Source organism: Stegostoma tigrinum, chromosome 2 (assembly GCF_030684315.1).
Source record: "Stegostoma tigrinum isolate sSteTig4 chromosome 2, sSteTig4.hap1, whole genome shotgun sequence".
In the NCBI taxonomy this organism is placed as follows: Eukaryota; Metazoa; Chordata; class Chondrichthyes; order Orectolobiformes; family Stegostomatidae; genus Stegostoma; species Stegostoma tigrinum.
Genome location: NC_081355.1, coordinates 23,472,070 through 23,488,187, shown reverse-complemented (window position 1 = coordinate 23,488,187; position 16,118 = coordinate 23,472,070). Strand labels below are relative to the sequence as shown.

General features: G+C 39.7%; 1 protein-coding gene across 2 annotated transcripts in view; it reads right to left on the bottom strand.

Moving 5' to 3' along the window:
• Nucleotides 1-16,118, bottom strand: part of LOC125447272 (genetic suppressor element 1-like) — a 277,157-nt gene that overhangs the window by 227,550 nt on the left and 33,489 nt on the right. The window contains exon 2 of one of the 2 annotated variants that reach the window (XM_048521570.2): nt 11,484-11,561. The exons of the other annotated variant lie outside the window; for it this stretch is intronic. Within the exon in view, the coding sequence (XP_048377527.2) occupies nt 11,484-11,561 (78 nt within the window). The remainder of the gene's footprint in view (nt 1-11,483; nt 11,562-16,118) is intronic. 2 annotated transcript variants of the gene reach the window in all.

The following is a 16,118-nucleotide window of genomic DNA, read 5'->3' as shown; positions in this document are numbered from 1 at the left end:
ATCAGATTTGAAAACATTTCATTTTGCAACAGCTTAAAACAGGATTTATTTTAGCTTGACTTTTCATCTTGGGGATGGGTCTGGGTGGGATGCTGTTCAGAGGATCAGTGTGCACTTGTTGGGCTGAATAGCCTGTTTCTGCACTGTAGGGATTCTGGGGATTCTTAAAATCTTTCGACTCCAGAAAACTGACATTTGGCAACAGAATGAAGAAATACATTTGCAAATGTAGTCCATTCCTTGTTTTCACTCTTCCTCATTCCTTTTTCATTTTTATGCCAACAGACAGATTAAGCAATTCTTTATTTTAGTGAGAAAAACAGGGACTTGAGCTTGTATCTTTCACCTGGGTCAAAGGTAAAGGCTAAACCAGCACTTCCATGCTGTGGCATTCCCTGGCAGGCAGCTGCCAGTTGTCAAGGAGTTCAGCTCCTTCCAAAAACTTCTGAGCACTTTCCCTTCTCTGTGCTCGATGACCTCAAGGACCTTTCAGCTATTACTAACATTAATGAGGTTCAGCTTATCATTATCTTTTGGCTGTCTGACTGTCAGACAAAAAGCTGAATCCTTGCTTTTTTTGTGTGAGCTGACATGAAAGAACATTCCATGCTCAAAGGCTAGGACTCTACAGTGAATGTAAAATAAAATTAGTATTTTGGCCTAAATATTTGAATACTCTTTCAAAGAAATGGTGCAGCAGTAGATAATGGGAGTTTTGTGCTCACAATTGCTGAAAACCATTGGCATTTTGCCAGTTGTGATCCAAAAATAAAAGTATAATTTCATTGTTTTGACTTCTTCATTGAAAGTAAGCAACTGTAGTAAGATTTAATGGAAACGACGTCAAATAATGTGGTGATTTGCAATATTTTCAGCACCGTCCAGCGGTTGAGTGTTCAGTAAAATCTAATAATGACAGGTTACAATAGCATGCGTTGTTCACTATATTTATCGCCTACTGTCTTAGATTGCTAATGGCCAATTGGATTGTTGGCAATCTGAAGCCAAGTACTTTATTTATTTTTCTGTATGTGGGTGAAGCTGGTTCAAGTGACAGCAAATATCTATAAAGATCATGAAAAGGTCACAAGATCACAATGACTCAATCTAATTCGTCCAGCATACAATGAACACTTGATACCTTTTCAGTTTCAGTATTTGGCCATGAATGAACCCAGTACCTTGGTTGCAAGTCTGCTCCCAGAGTTCTTTGGCATCCCATTAAATTTCCAATATTTGATTGATATCAGAGGAATGGATATATCAATTACTCATAAGAGGTTCTGGGAGCTACTGCGCCGTGCAGACAGGAATTGATACAATAGACAGCTTTCTCACAAAAATACATTAGATTCTTCTTTACAATCGTATTTTTGGGTGGAAAGAATGTCTGGGCACATATTAAGTAATTTAGATATCCATTAGTTGTTTGAAGTGGAAGTAATGTCCACATGTATGAAAATTCCCATTTGACTTTGAGAACCTGTACAAAAAGGACTAGTTTAAATTATATCTTGCATGTCCTAATTGTTGTCTGAAAGATCAAAAACAAATCTTCCATATGCTAGCTGAAGTTTACTCTTGTGCCTTTATTCTCTTTACATCTATTGGTGCAATATACATCTACAACATAGCTCAGAGTTGTGGTAGTTATTGTTTGTAACGGCTAATGTCATATTGATCAAACCTTCACATAAATTGATGGGTCACATCCATTTGAGTTGAAGAAATCTAGAGGTTAATCAACCATGCGAAGTTTACAAAGCTTAAGTTGCATCTTGTGTTGTCATTGTTGCACAATATAAATTGTTTCATATTCCTTCTCTATGGATAGAATGTGACTTTCATTCACTTTGACATCATGATTTCAAATCCTGGGATTTTTAAGATTACTGGGAAAAAAAGAAGTGTTGTCAAATCTTTTCATCTTGCAATCATCCAACAGATCATAAGAATACCAAATTTCAAAGAAAGCAGCAATTTATCCTACAGGAGAGACAGAGTGTTGATTGGTTGATTACTGGATGCTGATTGATTGAAGCATTACCATGGAGAATGCACCAGGGAGCAATTATCCACCCTCTGCCTCCAAAGCTTTTGTTTAAATTCAATGAAGTCAACTTTGACTGATCAAGATATTATATAGATTAGGGAATGTGCTTTTGTTTATTCGAGAAAGGTTTCATATCTGGATATCTGCTTTCTGCTTGCAGAGGACAGAGCTATGCTCGTAAATAAATATAACATTTAGCAAATGTAAGTGAGTAACATTGCAAACCCAACTAATCAGCTCAACCTGGTTGTTCAGCATGCTGAAAACTGATGGGCCCTGTCTTTTTCAAAGATGTCCATACATGGCAATTTTTTCAAGTAAACAAAATTTGAGGAACAACTAGTGCATTCCCTATGGTAACATCTTGACCAGAGTTCATCTGCCAATCAGTGAAAAACTTTCTTTTCATGTGGTATAAATTGTTATCCCTGTCAAAATGTGGTATTCTTGCATTTGTCCTGATGACTCCAAAATGAAAAACTTCCACTGAATGTCCTTTCTTCAACGATACTCAACATCTATTCCACTAAACAGTTATGATTAACATTCTCATCCATCTTGTCTGTCTAAATTATGAAGATTCATACTTAAAAATGACCTCTTCTAAACTGTTTTGTGGGTATTCACTACAATTATGTTCAAACTAACAAAGGCATAACAGCCTATCTTTTCCAATCAAATCCTATGGAGGCCTCATCCTTCTCTCCCCCAACCCTATAATTATATCAGTTATAGAACATAGAACATAGAAAAGTACAGCACAGTACAGGCCCTTCGGCCCACGATGTTGTGCCGTGGAATAATCCTCATCCAAAAATAAAGTAACCTAACCTACATTCCCCTCAATTCACTGCTGTCCATGTGCAAGTCCAGCAGTCGCTTAAATGTCACTAATGGCTCCGCTTCCAGGATTACCACTGGTAAACTATTCCATGAGCTCACAACTCTCTGGGTGAAGAACCTCCCTCTGATGTCTCCTTTATATCTTCCTCCTAACACCTTAAAACTATGACCCCGAGTGACACTCAATCCTGCACTGGGGAAAAGTCTCTGGCCATCGACTCTATCCATGCGTCTCATTACCTTGTACACCTCGATCAGGTCACCTTTCTTCCTCCTTCTCTCCAGAGAGAAAAGTCCGAGCTCGGTCAACCTCTCCTCGTAAGACAAGCCCTCTAGTCCAGGCAGCATCCTGGTAAGCCTCCTTTGCACCCTCTCCAAAGCGTCCAATCTTTCCTATAATAGGGCGACCAGAACTGGACACAATATTCCAAGTGTGGTCTCACCAGGGTTTTGTAGAGCTGCAGCATAACCTCGCAGCTCTTAAACTCGATTCCCCTGTTAATGAAAGCCAAAACACCATATGCTTTCTTAACAACCTTATCCACCTGGGTGGCAACTTTGAGGGAGCTATGCACTTGAACACCAAGATCCCGCTGTTCCTCCACACTGCCGAGAATCCTGCCTTTAATCCTATATTCAGCATTTAAGTTCGACCTTCCAAAATGCATCACTTCACATTTATCCAGGTTGAACTCCACCTGCCATTTCTTGGTCCAGCTCTGCATTCTGTCAATGGGTGACTCTAGACTCATAGCAAATGGTTGTCTCCTAACTACCCTCTGAAATGGCTTAACAAAGCACCCCATTCACAGACAGTTAGGGATGGGCAACCAGTGTTTACATAGCCAGTGGTACCTATAGTTGTTCCAGAAAAAAAATACAAATAGCCTAACTGTATTTTCGTATATAATTCCCCGTTGCTTGTTTCCACTGCAAGTCCAACCTTCATATATTTATATTGTGACCGTGTCCAAAAGATGCTTCCAATTTCTTTCATTCAGATTCATTCTATCGCCTCTCTGCCACTGTCGTAATATAGTTATAAAATTGTTCATTAAATAATGAAAGTTTGTGCCTCTTTATCTGAACATTTATTCTAAATATTATTTCACCTGCTACAAAATTGATTTACCCCGAAGAAAAAGAATTCTGTATGCTAAAAGCCTGCCAAATACAACTGAAGAGGCAAAAACTGAGTAAAAATTAAAACGAATGAAAATGAAATTAAAATAAAGCACAGATTCTGGTGGCTGGAAAAGGGTATACTGAAAAGCAAAAGGTGACAAATCAGGTAATATGAGTTACAAAAATGGACCAAGAAAAAGCTTTCAAAGGCATATCACATTTCTCCTAAGGTCTTCTCCAAGTAGATATTCAGTGAGCGGATAAGAAGGTAGTGTCGAGGCATGAGAAGCGAATGTGGTAGTGTGCTTGTGGGGTATGAGGTAGAGTGGGGGAGGTGAGGGCTACAGGCCCAACAGCTTTTATTTATACATTTTTCTCCATAGAGAAACTATGGCTACAATGCTTTGTTTAAATCAGAAATGTGGTCCCAGCACTGAGATGTATGGCACACTATTCAAAACTTTCCTCCAACTCTCAAAAGAAACTCTTCAGATGCAAACTCATTGTTTCCTACTCTTCAACCTTCTTCCTATCTATTCCCTGGGTTGCCACCATTTTGAATTAAACTAGTAGCCTATTAAGTGAAGGTTTTGCAGAGTCCTTTGAGAAGTTGAAGTAAAACCTGCCTTGGCACTTACCAGCTTGGGATCGCTTTGCAGAACACCTCCGCTTGGTTTGCAATAAACAACTACACCTCCCAGTCGCGAACCATTTCAACTCCCCCTCCCATTCCTTAGAAGACAAGACCATCCTGGGCCTCCTGCAGGGCCACAACGATGCCACCCGAAGGTTGCAGGAACAGCAACTCATATTCCGCCTGGGAACCCTGCAGCCCAATGGTATCAATGTGGATTTCAGAAGCTTCAAAATCTCATGTCCACACACCGCATCCCAAAACCAGCCCAGATCGTCCCTGCCTCCCTAACCTGTTCTCCCTCTCACCGATCCACTCTTCCCACCTCAAACCCGACCTCCATTTCCTTCCTACTAACCTCACCCTGCCCCCTTGACCTGTCTGTCCTCCCTGGACTGACCTATCTGCTCCCTACCTCCCCACCTACACTCAACTCTACTGGCTCCATCCCCACCTCTTTGACTTATCTGCATCCTCTCCACCTATCTTCTCGATTCATCTTCGATCCGCCTCCCCCACTCTCCCTTTTTATTTCAGAACCCGCACCCCCTCCCCCTTTTCTGATGAAGGGTCTAGACCCGAAACGTCAGCTTTTGTGCTCCTAAGATGCTGCTTGGCCTGCTGTGTTCATCTAGCTCCACACTTTGTTGTCTCGGACTCTCCAGCATCTGCAGTTCCTATTATCTCTTGGCACTTACCACAGTCTACTTGGGTTGCCACTTACTCATGAAATTCGAGGAAGTTGGTCGGTTGGGATCTTACCTTTCTGAAGCTTACTGTCAACCAGGTTTGCTGCATAGATAATCCTAAATTTTACTCCTGATAATGATTACCTGGTTGCTGTTTTGTCACTCCATTTTGAATATAGGCTTTTTTCTTATTTTATTGCTACCTCCCCAGAGTCCATGGATTCCAACAGAAGAACCATCAGAGACCCACAGATCTCATCCTGAGTCTTTGTTCGCACTCTGGGGTAATCATATGGAGATTCATCTGTTCTATCTTTTTGTGGCTTCTATTTTATTTGCAATAAAGTAATTAATCTTAATTGGAACATCTTTGATTACAGAGGGCTTATTGCTCATTTCTTCTGTTTGAATACTTGGATCAAATAATTATACAGAATATTTACTACTTGTTGATCAATGTCAGCTTCAAACTCGTTTGCCTTTTCTTCTCCGACTGTCTGTCTGTTATTGTGGTTTTAAATTATATTTTTGCTCCTCTATTTAGCCTCCTATCTCTCTCTGGATTTTTCTTTGTCTTGTTAAGCTTTTTTATGTACTATTTGTTCCCAGTGAGCTGTTTTGCTTTTATCCTTGTAGGACTTGTACAGATGTAGTTTTCCTATTTATTTCACCATTAAATTGTTTGTAAATCAGTATATGTTTGCAAGGCCAGTGGCATGATACCTCTCTTACAGCATGCGCTAGTGACAATTTGGATGGCTTTTTGGTAACAATTTGACTAAACCTCCAGAGCAAGAGGATTAATCAAAGTGATCTACTTTTTGAAAGCAAAAATTCTACCAATGCAGATCACGCATGTCTTCGACAATTCTTTCAATGATATGCCAAAATTTCTTTCAAATCCATAAATTATATACCCAAGCTCAAAAAGTATTTGCCACTGGCTCCATCACCTTGGACTTTTAAATTGCAAGATAGAAGGTGGAACTCTGCCATTAGAAAGAAAAGACACTTTTCTGTGATCTTCTCCCTATCATCTTTCAGTCTGGAAGAATCCAAGTTTCTCCATCAACATTAGCCCTCCAGTAACAGGGATCAAATAAAATTTAATTTCTGAATTTAAGTCATGATTGTACAGAAGGATAATCTGCAAAACAATCTGGAAAATTGGACAAAACTGTCCTCAGAATTGTTCACAACAGATAATCATTAAATGAGGCCTCAATTAATAAGAATATTATTGTTAATTTCATCCTCTGCACTCTATAATACCTGCTACACCTCCAGTGCCACAGGTTCCAAAAATACGATTTAGTAGGCCTGCACCAGGCAGAGGTTTGAGGAGGGTGGGTATGGTAGTTAAATTTCAGGGTGCTATGAAAGATCAGATCTCCAGCCATGTTCCCCATTGCAAAATCTTACTGATGGCAGAACTGGCTTCAAACAAGCTTCTTGCCACAATGTGTTAGTGGGGGGTATACCTAAACATTCAAGTTGTAACCGTGGCCATTTTATGAGGCTGTTGGCATTTTCCTGCCAGCCGATCAACTGGGAAGGTGGGGAGGCTGCTGACAGAATGTAACCAACTTCCAATGGTGGCCACATATGAAGTCTTTCTTCATTTACAGATAGGAGAGCACCACTACAATGCCACCAATTTCCACAGAGGTGTTTCCCCATAGTCATTAATTTATTTTAAAAACACATTTTACTTGCTTCTTGAGCATGTATAGTGTAGGCTGTATAGCATCTATCTTCTTCAGCAATGGCCATTCATCATGGTGGCACTGTTGAGCTGCCAGGCCCTCATTGGGATAGCATCTGCAGGAGTTGAGTGGCCATCTTGATTAAGCCCAACAACAGTTTAGTGATGGCTTGACTTGTGTAAAATCCAGGGAAGTCCCATTAGTCGACTGTGCATGTTGCTGACAATCCATTTCCATCAGCGTTGAAACTCTAAATATTTCAATAAATTCTACCCCATGGAACAAAAGAAGGATTTTTTTCAAATGTACATTTCTAATGAAGTCCACTTGTTCTCCAATCTATAAAACAACATGAGCTGTGCCTCAAAGTTATTCAGGAAGTTCAGACACTAACACAAGTTTGATCTTTTGCAAACAGAGGAATGTGTGATGAAGGGATCGATTGTGCAACCATATCACCAAACAGTTCTAAAATCTTTAATCTACGTAAAATTTAACTGAAATATAATGTTCCCAACAAATTACAATGTAATAGGCTGCACTTTAACTTCAGCAATGTCCTTTCAAGGTAGCTCTCAGTTGCCTTATAAGTTCACAGAGTTAAAAATAAATCATAACACTTCGTTGTTTTAATGTTGAGATGCCAGTGTTAGACTGGGGTGGACAAGGTCAGAAATCAAACAACACCAGTGACTTCAAAAGAATTTAGAGATTTACATGTACATATTAATCAATTAAAACCTTGTAACTGATTAAAGATTTAACAACATCTTAGGTTTGTTTCGTACATCCTCATCAGTGGTATGATCCTTTGATCTTTTACATATAAATTCTGTGCCTGATGCTACCTCTCTCACTAACACCTGAAGAAGAAGTAAGACTCTGAAAGCCTGTGTTTTCCAACAAACCCGTTGGACTATAACCTGGTATCATTTGATTTCTGACCTAGTTATTTTAAGGCATCATGACTCCCCTGACCCCAAACTGGAATACCGTAGCCATTCACATGTGTTTTCTTGATACTGATATGTAGGGAATAATCTGAAGTATTCCCATCCATATTGTAATTTGGTAGACAACATTGGGATGATTTTACCACCACTCTGCTGCTGGACTGGGGGTGGGGGGGCAGCGCGCAGTGGGGGAGTGTCTGGAAAATAGTGAAGGAAGGTGGGTGTGGAGTACCTGTTAACTTCATGTTGCCATTGCATTTTATGAGTGCTGCGGAAATTGGAGAGCACTCCTCCTGCCTAGAGCCTAACTGAGCCAGGGAAGTGGCCAGCTAATGTTGCTACATTCCCAGCAGCAGGTGAGCTGCGCTCTCCCATAATAGCCCAACTCTATGAAAATGCTGAGTACTGTTTCAGTGCTGCAGGAACAGTAAAACAGAATCCCAAATATGACATCAGAACCTGGACCAGTAGCATCGGGACGACGAGATATCTCAGGAGGAGGAAGTTTGCTTTTCTGGCAATCTGATTTTGAGGTAACAGTTTTATTGTACCACTCCTGATTTGTGACAGATGTGCACATCGCGAAATTGCACACTTCCTCACCATGGCTTACCTCTCTCTAAATTGCACACTTCCTCACCATGGCTTACCTCTCTCTAAATTGCACACTGCCTCACCATGGCTTACCTCTCTCTAAATTGCACACTGCCTCACCATGGCTTACCTCTCTCTAAATTGCACACTGCCTCACCATGGCTTACCTCTCTCTAAATTGCACACTTCCTCACCATGGCTTATCTCTCTCTAAATTGGCAAAAGCACTGCAGCCAAACTTTACCCTTTACTTTAGAATTGGTGGAAAGCAGTTTTGGCTTCACGCCACTATTAAACTCGTGGAGTTCCTTATGTTTTTGTATGTACAGAGGGATTTTCTGTCTACTGAAAGTGACCAGTATTTCACATGTAATTAATACAATGGAACTTCCCAAATCTGAAATCCTGAAACTGTTAGTTCGTTATATTGTCTTATTTTGAAGAACACTATTTGAAAAAATACAGCACTTCGTTTTTTGTAGGTGTATCGAGTATTCCATTATTCTATTTGTATATACTTTAGCATTACTGTCTATTTAATATTAATTGACAGTCACTAATATAAAACTTTAACGCAAGCAAATTTATAAATATCAAACTGTCAATTTTTGAATGACAATGTCTGTTCGGAATGTTGGTACTATTCTGTCAGCATTTATAGTGTGCACTATTTAACCTTTTCCCTTTTAGCCACCTTTCAAATAATCATTTCACACATGGCATCTGTTGTCTGACCTGCAAATGGAAGTGCATGGCCTGTGCATGACCCAGGGAAAGTGTCAGCTCAGCTTCATTCCCATTGCTCTGAGCTATAAGTGACAGGGGAATGGGTTTGGAAAGTGGATAATATTAGAGGTCATTTCCTATATTTTGAAACAGAAAACTATAACTATAAGTGCACCATGTCCCAATTACCCATGTGTAATTATTCACAAAAAAAGTGTGGCTTCTCAAATGTTTAAACCTGTCTCCTTTGGGAACATTGCTGATGCTGCGTTTCGAGATGAAATGTATTGACTCATTGCTGAGCCAATGTGTACCTTTTAAGAGCCATTGTTTCAAAGGAATGACGAATTAATGTTAGTTTAATGGAGTTTTTCTAGAGAAAACATATCTTAGCCTTGTTTGGTTAAGCCATGTTTTATGATTTAAACTGCTTTGAATATAGAGCTTATTCAACTTTGAGAGCATCTGTGTACACTGACAATTTCATATTGTTAGACAAAAACCGAAGTGCAGAGATAACTGCAAAAATTGTTGCACCATCAGTGAATTGTTAATGGACAATTGTGCATTTCCTAAAGTTCAACTAATAGCTAGTGCCATTCAAGAGGTATGACAATGATTCATTAGATTTGAAAATATGGCCAGTTTTGGTATATATCCAAAAATATAAACAGCGTCCAGTTATTAAATCTGAGTCACTGTCATCACAAATCTTACTCCAGACTGATGTTAACAACAAACATATATTGCTAAAGGCTGCATTCCAGTTATATGATCACTAAAAATTGTGAAATATTCTAGCTATCTTTTCCATGCAATTGTGTTCTACAGCCGATGACTGCAATTGGAGTCATTTTTTAGCATGGAAATCTTCATGTTAATAGCTTTCATTTTTTAGAAGTGAAATAACATGAGAATGTTAACATTATCCCTTCTTCAACATTCCTGATTTTTTTCCAGAATATCTAATAATGAAGGGTTTTACACATCCTCATGAGGCAAATGAGCATTATGAGGTTCATGGGTTAAATATTTCAGCTCCCAATTGTTAGGAAATCTGCAGTAGATGGAGCAGCAAGTTTGCCTGAATTATTCACTGACTCTCAGGGTCAGGTATCCCTTTTGCTAACCAGGTTTTCACACATTCCCAAAAGCATAAACTGTGTAAATAGAAGAGCAGATGCTTGAAGGCAGGAGTGTTTGATCATGACAGATTGTAAACAGCAGGTGCTTCAAAGCCTCAGGTAACCCTAGACATTCAGCAGTGGTAATGTCCAGTCTACATTATAACATGATTATTCATGTTCTCTCTTCCATAAAGATATCAGGACTGATATTGCTCAGCGATCATGTAAAAACTGCCAAGAATCACCTCCAAAAAGATCCTTTATTCTGCCTTTTATTCCTTCTTCAATTTTATTTTAAATTTTGTCTTTCCTTTTGTGTCATTGTGCTGTGTTCATTGCCTTTATGTTGAGGATGAGCAAATAACCAGCTTCCATCTCTCTTGTTGATGGCACTGTGACTAACTGCTAGAGGATGTGATAAAGTCAGCCTTCGTGGTCATCTGCAATTTTGCCTCACTTTTGGGAAATTCGCTGTCTTTTCCTGGCCTTACATTACCTCCCTCTTATTGTTATTCCCAATAGCCGCTTGCCTGTGTTCCCTGTCATCCTTTGTTACCGTTCTCTCATTGAGACTCAACAGAAGGATTGGCGGGTATTAGCATTGTGCTTGCTTTGTGAAGGATGGTCTCTCATTAAACTTTATCTGAGAAAGCTATAATGTTTTCACTGTGCGATGAATTCCAGATCACCTACAGCAATCAGTAATCAACTCCACCTGTGGTGTGTTGTTCGTAGGTGGGGCAGTTGTCTACAAATTATGAATTGTAACTTCTATTATGGCCTTTCCCCTAAGTTCGTAAAATTGTTGGCATTTTATCCTACCGTTTCAGTGCAGCTGTCCATAACAAGAAACAGCTCTTCCTCTGCTAATTTCCAACAATGTTGGAAAACAAATTGTTCCAAAGTAGGTACCATAAAACATTCATTTACTCTTATTCTTTGATTGACGTTGAGGAGGGAAATGCCATGTTCAAAGAGTTTGTTGATAATTGCAATAGTCAGCAGACTGGTTGTTATATTTTGCATTATTTACCTTTGACTAAAGGTATGTACTTCCTTTTCACCCATTTTCCTCTACCAGGCATGCAATCTTCCATGGATAGCTGTTGATCTAATGCAGATATGAAAAGTGCAGTTATCTTTTGCTTCATGGTTCTCTAACTTCAAATATGTACAGCTTTTACAATTATACATGTACCTGAGTTTCTGTCGGTCATTTTGACATTGAAGTGAGAGATTTAGACTCAGCCAGGGGTTGTGGGATTGACTGACAGCTGTGTCAAAGCTGGAAAAGGGGGTTGAGGGCAGTGGCAGGGGCATAGTGTCATTTCCAGACTGCTGTCTACTTTTGTAGGTGTTTGCTAGCCAGAGGTGCCCAATTACAGATTTTGTTGGTGTTGATGTAGTTTATCTATGTTTCAGTCAGAGCAGAGCTTTGTAAATTAAGCTCTGTAATATATAATGGAACAGCTAGGTACATTCTGAGACCCTGATATATTCCTCAGCATAAGACACAGATTTGCGTTTTAACATCCCAATGTATAGAGGTAACCTGGGTGTTTAATACTCACCCACCTGTCTTATGCAAATAAAACTATATATTGGTTTAGAGCCGAAGTCTGGATCTGTATCTGCATATGGCAAGATGTGATACACTTTAGTAGCTGGTATACAGAGTAGTCATATTCTTTTATTACTAATGGGCCTTGCTACCATTTTACCAGATATTTGGCAAAAAAAAATGCATTTAGCTCATTGAGGGCATGAAATCAACTCACAAAACTTATTATTTAGCATAAAAATTCTAAACACAATAGCAATTGATATCATTGGGGGGCTAGCATGAGAAGAAATCCTATTCAAAGGCACGTATAACAGAAGGAACATTTACAATTTCAAAAATAGTATATTTAAAACAGGATTTTTTTTTACATAGAAGGGCAAGACATTAAATTTCTTTTTTTATTCTTTTATTTCAAGCTGAACTCATTCCAGAAAAATCAAGTGCTTAACATAAGCCATTTAACCGTAATGTTGCAAGAATATAAGTACAATTAATAGAAATGTTGTAATGAAAACCTTATCAAAAACTTGATTGATCTAAAGTCATGTGTAGTTCCAATATTAGTGGCCAATAGGGGCACCATTTTATGGATTTCACATCAGAGTTCTCAGGTTTGAACTTAATTCCATCTGAACAGAGAAAAACAGCTCTAAGAGTTTACAAAGCCACGTTTGCTTCAATCGTTGAGACATGCCTGATATCCACAGCATGCACCCAAAATGTTGATTAGAAAAAACAATTTCCTTGAGAGACTGGGGAGGGCAAGTTTGTCCCTCTGTGTCCCTCCAAGCAATGTCTTCACAGACCGCACCCCCCCCCCCATTATTTCCAACACTAAATCCCTTCTGAATTCCAGTGATCACTCAACCTAAGCCACATGTTTGAAACACACTTGCAGCTTGCTAGGTGCCACTCTGCAATTGTTTAGTGTGGGCTATGATAATCAGCTCAAGACTCCCGCAAAGACTCTAAGGTGGAAAGATTCAACAGCTCTCCCACTGCTTCCCATCCGGGAGATAAAATCCATGCTTCATATTCGGTTACCACATCCAGAAAGATAAAACAACTGAGGTTTTCTGCTTCTTTGCTCACTAGCTTATGATTTTCTACCTATTCATTTCACTGCAAAGTACATCTCAGACTGATGAGTGCAGAAGTACAAACAATTAAGACAGACTGTGGGCCTCATATCAGCAGGAAGTTAAAAGATTAGAGGTTATCAGACAAACAGCAAAATGAGAATAAGCAGTGTAGCCTTTTGGAAAATAGGGAAAATCAATATTGACAATACCACTGATTATCCAGGGGCTAGTGAGGATTTGAGGGAGACCTTAAATGGTGACGGTAAACCAAATAAAGGATTTTAACTGGAAATCTATTCAATTTGCTTTTTTGAAATTAACAACACAATGATTATGCCAAACCCAGAATAGCAGATTTTGTCACTTTAGTAGGTTTTCTTTTGGTTCTTATATTGGAGTTCAGCAGCTGAAACCTTCTCATCTGTTTTCCTTCCCTTGGTTCCAGCAGGAAAGGCAACATCAGTAAGTAAAATCTAAGAAGGATGTCTGTGCTGCTTATGCAGGGCTAGGTCCAGTTACTGTAATCCCGACAACATATCATTGGGCTTGAACAAGGAATCTTCAGATCTGCACTCCTCACTTCCAGCTCACTGAGCCTTCTCCTATAGAGCACAAGGTACCACTCTTTCAGTTCCTGGCATCAAACTCCTTTTTATTCTGTCTGACAACAAACCAGACCACCTGCTTCAGGAGGCAACAGACCATAGGCACAAAGGATGATGCTCAGGACTTATTATTGCTCAGCTGGACCTACACTGTCAAGCTTGGGGCAGCTTTCCTGCCAATTCTAGTTCATATTTGATGAATTTCTGCTCAGAGTTAAAATCAGTGTAATCCTGCAGTGTAATGACAATTGTGTTACCCTATGGCCAATCCTGCTTGGATGAAATAGTGTTCCTGGAAGACCACGAAGTCTAATTGTGGGTAAATGCACATAGACTGTGGCCAATTGAAGTGCAAAATGTTGTTTGTTCACCTGACATGGCAGATTGGAACATCTTTGTTGGTTTTATGCTACAGTCCACAAGTTGACAACACTTTTTGGATTGTTTGGAAATAATAATGTGTGACATCTGGAGAGTGATGTTTAGACTATGAGGCAGATTTTCAACTTCATGTCTAGATGTCAGACCGACATTTATTGATTAACAGCCAGAGATGATGGGGTTGACTTTTAACTGCCTCTGAAATAACAGTTATATTCAAATTACATTTGGGGAGGCAGTGGCCTAGTAGTGTTATTGTTACCTATTAATCCATGTTCCCGGGCTAATGTTCTGGGGACCTGCGCTTAAATCTCACCGTGACAGATGGTGGAACTTAAATTCAATAAAACTCTGGAATTGGAATTCCAATGATGACGTTGGAAATCTTTGTTGAATTTTTTTGGTGGGAGTGGGGTGGGGAGGGGTGAAAAACCATCTGATTCACTAATGCCCTTTACAGAGGGAAGCTGCCATCCTTACGCAGTCTGGCCTCCCTGTGACTCTAGACCCACAGCAATGTGGTGAATCTTAACTGGGATGGATCACTTGGCACATCTCTTACCCACTGAACAATTAGGGACAGGCAAGAAACGCTGGCTTAGCCCACGCTGCCTACAACTTGAGAATGGAATTTCAAAAAAGATGGTGAAATTCTCTGACATGCATTTCCTTTCAATGCAACTTGGCTGATGACGTCTCCATAGTGGCACTGGGTTTTCTCAGTGAGCAGCTGAACTGCATAGTCAGACTCAAACAGGGGGTCAGAAGCCCATGGTATGAGGAACGATCAGACAATGTGATCTTTCCCCAAGCAGATAATTCAATGCCAACCTGCAAGATCAGCATCTGATTAGGGACAATGGGGTGGGTTTTTGTTGTTTAATGACTGATACGAGGCTTTCTAATTTGAAAGGAGCAGCAGGCAATGATGGCAAGTAAATGAGTGAGAGAGAACGTGATTCAAAATGGAGACGTCTGCTCACTAAAAGTGCTTTTTACAGCTAGCTTGAACCAGCTGAACTAACCCAGGCTGCCATCTGCTCTGGGTAGGAACGAGCCTCTATTTTGCTGCAGAGTGCTTACATGGAAGCTGCATCTCCCCGGTGAGGCTAATGATGGCTTGAAGCTGAATTTGACTGGACAAGTACACAGTGTCATCATTCCATCAAATTCAGGGTCCCATCCTTTGAAACAGCAGGAGCGCTAGGTGTGAGAGTCAGAGGAGTGTTAAATGAGCATACAAGGTACTATTGGGTCATTTGGGACAAGTGGAATAAGCTTATATTTCTACTGTGTTCAGCCCCTCTTCCCCCCATTTCTTCATCTAACCCTATCAATATAATATCCTGCCCCTTCCCGCCTCATTCTTCTGGCCTCTCCTTAAATGTATCTGTGATATTTGCCCCAGTTTTCCCCTTATGGTTCCAAATCCTAACCATTTCCTGAATGGATAAAGTTACTTTTCTGAATTCACAATTTGAAGTATTAACAATTATCTTATATTTATGTCACCTCATTCTACTCCCCCCTCCGCCGACTCCAAACCCATCAAATGAAAATATCTTCTTCACAATCATAATCTTTACGACATCCAAAAGATCATCTCTTTCCTGAAGTAAAGAAAAAACAGCAGCCTCTCCAGCTTTTCCTAATGGATTTCTGGCACCATCTTGTTAAACCCTTTTCATCAATGTATCTATGTTTTATTCAATATGTTATGTTCAATAGTGTCAACTAAACATGGTTCTAGAAGTTTTCTGTGAATTTCAACCCTGCTCTCTAAAAATGAGCTTGGGCTTTGTGTTTCTTAGACAATGGTGTGATGAACCTGTGGCTCCATAAATGTGTACCTTGTGATATCTTTGCAGGATAGAAACACTGGAGTGCACACATCAAATTCCAAAACTTGACTGGAACCAGATTATTCAGATCTGTTCATTCACATGCATACATAAATGGCAATAAAAAGGATGCTTTTAAAAATGTGCAGCCCTACTTTTACTAAATCATTGAATCTCTACAGTATGGAAGCAGGC